The sequence below is a fragment of the Mangifera indica genome, chromosome 20 (assembly GCF_011075055.1).
Source record: "Mangifera indica cultivar Alphonso chromosome 20, CATAS_Mindica_2.1, whole genome shotgun sequence".
In the NCBI taxonomy this organism is placed as follows: Eukaryota; Viridiplantae; Streptophyta; class Magnoliopsida; order Sapindales; family Anacardiaceae; genus Mangifera; species Mangifera indica.
This window is the reverse complement of record NC_058156.1, coordinates 9,623,007-9,632,947: the sequence shown is the minus strand read 5'-3', so window position 1 is coordinate 9,632,947 and position 9,941 is coordinate 9,623,007. Positions and strand designations below refer to the sequence as shown.

The 9,941-nt window shown below is 31.1% G+C and overlaps 1 protein-coding gene across 1 annotated transcript; it reads left to right on the top strand.

The window, feature by feature from the left end:
- Positions 1–2,115: 2,115 nt before the first annotated feature.
- Positions 2,116–4,102, top strand: LOC123204118. The gene is made up of 2 exons (XM_044620677.1): positions 2,116–2,373; positions 2,739–4,102. The coding sequence occupies exon 2, from the start codon at positions 2,781–2,783 to the stop codon at positions 3,723–3,725; it is 945 nt and encodes a 314-aa protein (XP_044476612.1). The 5' UTR covers positions 2,116–2,373; positions 2,739–2,780; the 3' UTR covers positions 3,726–4,102.
- The last annotated feature ends 5,839 nt before the right edge of the window (positions 4,103–9,941 follow it).

Below are 9,941 nucleotides of genomic sequence, written 5' to 3'. Positions count from 1 at the left end.
TATAAAACTTATTGTCGTGCTATTTGTGTTTGCTATTCTAATTAAAATGGGCATTTTTAAAGGGTAATAAAATTATGTACATAATTTTATACATAAACAATGATATATTTTTATATAATTAAGTGTTATTTTATATTTAATTTTTAATTATCTAATTAAATAATGATATATTATTATTTTACATAAAATTGTATACATAATACGACTAATACAAAAATAATCCCTAACCATATAGATTTCTAAATTAAAAAAGAAAATTGCTCTTGCGCTCGACATTTCAACAAAACTCTAATTTAGAAAAAAAAAACTCCATGGCAACAAAACCCTAATTTAATTACTCCTCCTATGTGTGATGTATACCTATTATTAAAAATAAAATTATGTATATAAATAATATATACAATTTTATACATAAATAATGATATATTATTATACGATTGAGTGATTTTAAATCAGTAATAAAATAACTCACAATTACATATCATTATTATTAATGTATGGTAAATTCTTAACTATATTCTATGTTGCACACACCTATAATTCTCGCATATAACCATAATTTCGAATCCTACATTAATAAAAATACGAGAGAGATATTAGATTTGTGTATGCATATCTCAAAGGTAAATGATGTTAAGATGAAACTAGTTAAATAATATATGAGTGCTTTAAATTATTAATATATTTTTAGTTTATAAAATTTAAAAATAAAATTATAAAATACTATTTATTTAAAATAAATAATATCTTTACAGTAAACCAACCTATTAAACTATGACTATCACATACAACTCCAAGGTTGAGATTATTTTCGCAACCCCCCTAAAAAGCAATTACTTTAATTAATAATTCATATTTTAATATAGGGATTAGGGATAGGATAAGCCACGAATTGAGATTACATTATAAAGGCCAAAAGACTTATTCTAACGCAAGGTATGGTGAAATCTCAAACTCTCACTCTCAATTTTTCTCAAAATTAAGTTAGGGTTACGCTTAAAATCATCATTTAATAATCGTATTTAAAGTTTATATTATTTTACCCCCTTAATTTAAAAAACTAACAATTTTCTCTAAAATTAAGTTTTGAAAAGTGACATTTTCCCCCCACCCTTCGTTGACAAATTTTTGGCCAACGATGGTCGATCTCTCTTCTTCCTAGTGTTGTCTCTCCCTTCGGTGCTCAATATTAGATTGATAATGTTTGGATTCGATAGAATCCATATGAAATTCAGACAAAGAGTCGAAACTCTTCGTTTGAATTTCGTCAAATTCAAACATTGTTGGTCTGATATTGAGCATCAGAATGAGAGACGACACTGGGTGAAAGAGAGATCGGCCATCGTTGGTTGGAAATTCACTGCGAAATTAGAGTCCAGATTTGAACCAATATTCTTTATGCTCGATTCAAATACGCTTAAAATTAGCTCAAATATAATTTTTAGAGTTAGATACTCTTGAGTTTGAGTTTAAGCTTTTGAGAGGTGTTTGATCTATCAAATTCGTGAGTATGAAAAAATCTAATATGAATAAATTAAAATAGTGTTGTTTAAATCAATATATATCAATATTATATCGTTTTAGTTATTTTTACTCTATTAAAGTAAAAAACAGAGTTCGAAGCTTAGCTCGACTCAACATTATAACGTAGCACTAACTGAACTCAAATAATTTTAAAAGGAATTCAATAAATTTGAGCCCAATTTAACTTGAATTTAACCTTACTTCTAAACTCAAGAACAACCACTTTAATTTTATTTATATATATGTAATTTTAAAATGTTTATAAAAATAAATATTTAATTATTTAAAGAGGGAGGGAATTTGACTATAGAAGAATCTTATCCAAAAAGTTCAAATTAAGAATTTTGCGCTCACTGTCTCCAAGAAAGCAAGTGGCTGCCACACTCTTTTTCTGCCCACCAAACCAAACAACTTTTATAATTCTCTACACTCATCCCTATTCATCTAATCACACGTGTCCATCTGTGCCGTACCGAAGCGCCACGTAGTCACTTCGAATAATCATTATCTTTATCTGAAGGGCGTTTTAGTAATTCCACTTTCTCTTCTCATTATAATCTAAAGCTTTAGCTTTTGCTTTTGCTTGAGCTTGCACTTGAACTTCCACACAGTCTCTCAGTCAGACAAACAGCAAAGCTTTTCTGTAGCTCTAAATCTTTTTCTATTTTCTTGTTTTTGTTTTTTGTTGTTTTTCATTGACACTCTGTTTGACTATAAAAGGAAAGCAAGCAAAACATGGCCTCCTGTCTATCTTTTGGTTGTTTAAAAGAGCCCACTTTGGCAATCAGCTACATTCTAGTTTGAGAAACATGCACAACTTCAAACTTTGCTCTGCTACTGTCTCACAAGGTTATTTTCTTCACTTTCTTTTTTCACTCTTTATTTAATAAATGGCTCGTGCGATTTTTTTGTTCGTTTTTTTACTGAACTTTTAGTAATTTGGTTTATTTTATGTGGGAATTGTTGTGGTTTCCATTGTTGATTTTTTGGACTGGTACTGAGATTTAATTAGCAGGTTTTTAAGGTTCTTTTCTGTAGGATTTTTGCTCTTGCTTTTTTGTTTATAGTTTTTTTTTTAATTTTTGTTTTTGAGGGGTTTAATCTTGGGAAAACTGATTGTTTGTGGGAGTATGTTCACTTGTTTTTTTTTTTTTAATATTGAAGTTAATTTCCATGTTCAATACAAGGTTTAATTTATGGGTTTGTGTTTCTAGGGTTTGGTTCCGTTTTGATTTATAAGCGAGTGGTCGTGTAAAATGTTGGTTCTAAGGATGAATTCAAAAAGACAAAGGCGCCCAAATGTTAGGTTAGGGGAAATTGGAGATGTTTCTGCAGCTTTTGCATGTGGATTTTCGCAAGGATCAAATGAGAATTTGGGGCAGAAGAGATGGAAAAATGATTTTGTGAACCCAACTGGGATTGACCCTAATTCCATTTTCGATTTTTCGAACCAAAAATCTCCTGAGTTCACATTTATGGACTTTGGCGTATCTCATGGGATTACAGCTGATTTCCAACAGAACATTGAGAATAATAACCCGAATTCTTCAAAATTAGCTCTTGAACGTGTTTTGGATAAAACTGATATAACAAAGTCTGTGGTGGATTTTGGCACTGTTACCCGGAAGAGCAGGATCATGAGGCGGAGGAGTCAGAACACAAAAGGAAAAAATAATGCTTTTGGTGGTGCTTGGAATTCTAAAATTATCGCCGAGTTTAGTAGTGAAGATGGGAAAGGGGGTGAAGAGGAGTATGTTGGATTCACATCAAATACCTGTGATGATTATTACCCTGAGAATGGTATCAAAGACTTTTCAGATTGTGAAACACCAGCTACTAGCAAAGAGGACTCTGAATTTGACATGAATGAAACAACTCACAATGCATGGCAACCAGGCAATTCTGTTGACTTTGGGAGAGAGGATACCTTTTATAAAGGGAATGGTGCATTCATTAAAAATGGTGTTGAATGGAATGGAATGAGATATGGAAGTAATAATGTATGTACTGTTCGGAGATGGTTAGAGGAGCTTGGATTTGGTAAATATGCAGGTGTATTTGAAATACATGGGGTGGATAAAGAAATCTTGCCATTTCTTACTCTTGAAGATCTCAAAGAGATTGGTGTTTTTGCTGTTGGGCCTAGAAGGAAGTTGTATAATGCAATACAGCAACTTAGAGGAGAAGTTGTTTCTACTTAATAACTTCCTCAACCTAGGCACTATGGGTAACTTTTTGTTGTTTGTTCTCACTAGCTCTTTTGTGCAGGAAAAAAGTCACCATGTATGTAACTTTTTGAACCCCTAACATATTTTCATCTTTCTTTGTTTGCTAGTTTGGTTAACTAGATAAGATTAATGCTTTAATGCTTCATCACTTTCGTTTCTGTAACATATTCCTTCTGCGCATTTTGTCCCTCACCTTCATCAGCCTGTGTAAGTTAGGTCATAGCACTACCAACTGGACAAATAATTTTTGTTGGAACTTGTTTCTATGAAACTTGTGTGTGAAGTGTAAGGTATTGGTGACATTTAGTTTGTCCTTTCAAAGTGTATATGATTTTATTACCTTTTCTCAATTGATATGTCATTAAACATCTGTTACTTTTGTGATTTTAGCATGGGGCAGTTTCTTGTAACAATCTGATGATATTATTTGTCAAGTTGTGAAGGCAACTACATCAACAAGATTTTGCTCTTCTTTCTCTGTTGCCGTGACGGGCAATGCATCTGGTGTATACATTATCATGTTACTTTGGTTCACACCTGTTTGTATGTTCAAGATTTAACTCTTTTTCTCTATGCACATTCTTTTTTTATGCCTAATTAACACTGAGACATATCCCTTCCCTTAGAATTTAGTGGAGGGACAGTGCTGAAACGTATTGGTCTACAAGGTGTTGTCTTCACATTTCCTTGTTTGATAAACAATGGTAATTCTGAGAGTGGCACATGTATTAATTATTGAAGGTAGACAACGCCTATTTGCTTAAGAAATTTATAGTATCTTGTGAAGCCTATTTTCAGATCTTATCAGATGGTATATAGTTTAGTATATCTTTTATTAGTGGCAGTCCATTAGTACCTTTTTCCAAAATGCTAAGATTGATAGTTATAGCATAATCTAGCACCATAGTTAGAAACTTCAGTATTTCTTGTTTAACATCTCTCTTTCTGTCTAGTTTTCATTTGAAGTATTCTATTATAGTCATGGCAGTTCTTGACAATCCTGAAACAAATGTTAAATCATTACCTAAACTTGTATGCTTAAGGAAGAAAGTCAAAGTCTCTGAGAAGGTAAGTAAATCTCATGTTTTAGGTCTGTGAAAGCAAATGCACCACTTAAAAGGGTTAGTGAGGCATTTATGGCTTTCAAGTAGGGTTGGATTCGAACCGAATTGAGCTCGAGCTTGGCAAGCTCCCCTCAAAGTTGGTCACACTTGGTTCAATATTGTAGTCGAGCAAAAAATGATTAAAACGATGTTTTTTCTGTTAAAACGATGTTGTTTTGAGGGTATTGGGTGAAATAACATTGTTTTTGTATAAAATTTTTTAAATTTGATGAGATTGGCGAGCTGAATATTCCTAAAATTTGAATTTGAAAATATTAAACTCTCATACTCAAGTTTAGGGTTTAGAGTTTGTTTGAGTCAAGCTCGTTTCAGGTTTGTTCAAACAAGTTTTATTTGAATTCAACTCTTCTTTCAAGAAACTGCTCTTATATTCAAGTGAAGTTACAATTCATATTATCTCGTCTGTGGCGATGCTCTGTTTTCTGACTCTAAGGGTTCTCATTAACCTCTTTATTAGTATCTAATTCCATTGTTCTCTGGATCTCAATTGGAGGAATGACAAGCTTCTGGGAATCCTCTGTTTGTAAATACAAAATAAGTATGAACTATCTGACAAATTTGAATTGGGACTGAATAAGTTGCTTAAATCATAAGAAGAATCTGAGTGCTTATAATGAAGCATGTGATTCATCAAAGATTAATATTGTTTCTCTTACTAGTCTATTTGTTGACATTAATTGATGGGTTTATTATATGAAGTGTTTTAGTGGGTTGCTTGTCTGTTTGGAACCCTTGTAATATTATGATATAAATCTTCGAGGAATCACTCTTTAAAAATTAACTGTTAAAATTAGAGAGTCCAAAATTATATAAATTTCACATTAAAAGTTTCTATTTTTCAATATGAGATCTAAAACCTATACCTTGTATTTGATGTCTTAACATTTTGTTACGCTTCATACTTTCATGTTTATCTAGGCTAATTGTGTTTTAGTTTTGTGCTAGTCTTCGGCTAACACTATAATATCAGCGTCACCATTTGTGCTACACAATTGTAATTGAAAGATATGATGATATTTTTAATACCAAATGATACGAATCTTAGAAAATTACACCTTAAAAACTAATTGTTGAAATTAAAGTCTAAAACTATATAAACTTTATATTAGAAATTTATTTTATTGTGGGATATAATCTTATGTTTTGTACTTTAGATCCTGGCGTATTTCCACTACTATTATGAGTGCAGATGCAGAAGTAATGAAATGAAATGATGATGGCATGCATGCTTGTGTTGTACCTACAACTTTCCACTCCCAACAAACTCATGCATTATTTTAAGATTGTATAGTACATCTATACCATCAACTTTGTTAATTATTTTCAAATACTACTAAAACATTTTATCATTCCATAATTAAGCTTACTTAGCTGAGGCTAACACATGATTTTGTTAATAATTATATAGAAATAAATCACTTCCACATGTATATAAATCATACCACAATTAAGCTTTTGAATGATGTTAATCATAGAAAGAAAGATTCTAGCTTCAACTTCAGTATTTTCTGGTGGGTCCTTGAAAGAAAGGGTAATAAATAATCATCAGTTAGTGATTGAACTTTCATTAATCAAGATTAGAACATTTTTGTCTTCATCATTTTCACATATAGTGGTCAAACCTATATATATATATATATAAAATTGAAGACATGAGATGGTTTTGTTTGAATGGGTTGGACCCTAATGTGGAAGACCTTTTGATAATTTGGATTTTGAAAATTGAAAATGGGTTGGGTGGACTTATTAGCTTAGACTGCCTGTAATTAAATTATGATTTTGATGGGTAAAATTTGTTTCCATTTGTCAACATTTCACCAAAATGATTTTAAATGAGCTTCCACCTAAATCAACGGCTTCCATTTTAGATTAATTTGGGCAGAATATTAATATTTATTAAGAAATAAACAAAATTTCAAAATTGCTATTTTAAAATAAGTTAACACCTAGGAAGCAATGGAAGAAAATGGGCGAAGAGAAGAGGCCAAAGAAAGAAAGAGAGAAAGAAAGATACATCTTGACATGATGGGTGGGGTGGCGTTGGTGGGACTAAACCGAGAGGGTGTTAAGATCTATCAATTGGTGGGCCTTGTTGGTGGCGTCGGTTTCTGTGTTTTTGTGAATTGATTCGATATTATATAAATAATAAAATTATATATATAATTTTATAAATAAATAATAATATATTATATAGTTTTATTATTAATTTTTAATTATTTAATCACATGATAACACGTTATTATTTATGCACATGATACTACTTTTATATAAATATATATTTATTTTTTTAATTTTAATTATTTTTTCATGAGATGGTCTATAGGTCAAGCCTTAAGGTCTTTGACATGACTTGCAAAGCCCATGACTTCGACACAACTTGCAATTTTACAGATTGTGCTCCCACGAACTGTGCCAAAATTGAGGAGCCAATTCGACCTCTTTGATATGTCTAACTAAGTCCAAAGTTGGTAGCTTTACGAAAACGACATCCATTAAAAACCTACAATCAACAACACACCACCACATAATTTACTAACGAGTGATTTACGTGTATTTATAATAAAATATTAATTTAGGTGTAAATAATGATATATTATCATATAAATGAATCTTATTTTATAATTAATTTTAAATCTTTTAATCATATAACAATATATTATTATCAATACTTATTATAATAAGTGTATATTGTTTTATTATTTATCAATCTTATGTATAGTGATACATGCCTCGTATCAATATCTCGTCATTTTATTGAGAAAATAAAAGTGTTTTATAATAGGACATAAAAACATATTATAAATTCTAGGGGGGTCAAACGGTATTTTTCCTTTAAAATTTGATAAAATGATAAATTTTCACCTTTTTAAGTTTCAAAATATTTATTTTTAGTCATCATCTAATTACATTAATAAGTTACGTAAGTCTTTTAACTATTGAAGTGATAAAAATCCAAAAATATCCTTCAATGATTAATAAAAAGTCTAAAACAACCCTCTTTCTTTCCCTCTCTTTATTACTTATCTAGTTTAACCACTCACCAAAACTTTATGATCTTTGTGATAAGATTTCCCGACTTTCCTAGTTTCCATAACCATTTAAAAAACTTATGCCAATCCTTTCCACAAGAAACCTCGACAACCCAAAGCGATATTCATTTTTTGCCATACCAACATTACAAATTTCTATCCCTAAGGGATAGTTTGAGTGAAAAAAAAAAAGAAGGTTTTAAATAAAAGAGAATATGAATTCAAGTTTCTCTTGACGATATATTAAAATCAAATTCTTGATTTATTTGGTTATTACAAAATTGTTTTCAGTAAAAACAAGTTGTTAGGTTCCATTTTGCCTTAACTCTAACCAACTTTCAAAGAGCATTTCAACCAGTTTGGGGACTCTTGTTTAGTTCCACAATAATGGGAGAAAGAAATTGAAAAGGTAGAAGAGATTGATACAGGGCAAACATAAATGAGATTATGATATCGTTCAGTAGGACAATTAAAAGTTAATATAGTTTAACAAACGAAAGGATAAATGGACTCGTAAAATTATTAGGAAAACTAATATTAATAAAAGAGTAAGTTGAACTAAGAAACTAACTTTAAATTAATGACTCAATAACAATAGAAAAATTAAATTCTCTACAACTAGAAAATATACTTTCTTGTGCCACTTAGCACGCCACATCACTTAGTTGAATGAAGTTTGGTTTAAATCATGTAAACAAATTATGTGTAATCGTGTGACTCAGTGTTTTGAATCGTGCCACTTAGCACGCTACATCACTCAGTTGAATGAAGTTTGGTTTAAATCATAGAACAAACGATTATTTCCCGCCCAACCTCTATTGAATTCTCAAAGTTCCCCCCATTAATTATGAAAATATCGTTTACCCACCTATGAGCAGTTAAAAATAACGGTAGTAAGGGTAAAATCGTCATTTTATATTTAATATTAAAAATAAACTTAAATATGATTTCATTTCCCCCCTCCAAAATTTAAAAACTAACTTTTCTCTCCTAAGCCAAGTTTGAAAAGATCGCATTTCCCCCCTAGGGTTTAGTTTTCAAACCCCTTCACTTTCTCCGGTGCCATCGCTGACCGTCTCTCCCTCCCGACGATTTCTCTTTCACAGATGGCCCCCCTCAACTACACCCCAACCCATCCGACACCGAGAAACGACGTCTTGGAAGAGAAATCATCTTCCCAGATGAAGACGACTCGTCTTCCCAGAGGATGACGAGTCGTCTTCGTCTGGGAAGAGGACGTCTGGGAAGATGATTCCTCTTCCCAGACGTCGTCTCTCGATGTCGGATGGATTGTGGTAGAGTTGAGGGGGGCCGTCGGTGGAAGAGAAACCGTTGGGAGAGAGAGACGGTCAACGATAGCGCCAAAGAAAGTGAAGGGGTTTGGAAACTAAACCCTGAGGGGAAATACGATTTTTTCAAACTTAGTTTAGGGAAAAAATGTTAGTTTTTAAACTTTTAGAGGGAAAAATGAGATTAAATTTTCATGGGTTAGAGTTCCATTAAATTTAACCTGTCATGGGTGGGTAAACGGTATTTCCATAGTTAATGAGGGGGAACTTTGAGAATTCAGCATAGGTTGAGTGGGAAATAGTCGTTTGGCCTAAATCATATAAACAAATTATGTGACTGAGTGTTTTGAATTAATAATAAAGAAATATTCAATTATATAATGACACATCATCTATATACTTATGAAAATATGTGTATATAGCATTGTTCTTTATATACTCTAAAAATTATTTTTTAAACTAAGGAATTTCAAGTGCTTGTTAAATTACTATACTACCCTTGAAGTTTAATTAACAAATCTGATTAATAAATGTAAAAACAAAATTTTAAACTTTTTCTTTAATGTACGAAAAATTTATCGTTCTTTTGAAACTAAACCAATCATATTAAATAATTAAAACTCTGGATCTAATAATCCGTTTTATAATTATTATATTAAATAAGTTAAAATTTTAATATTCATATATCATTGACAGATTTCAAACTTATATTCTTATGTTTAGACATCCTTTATCATTATCACTCAA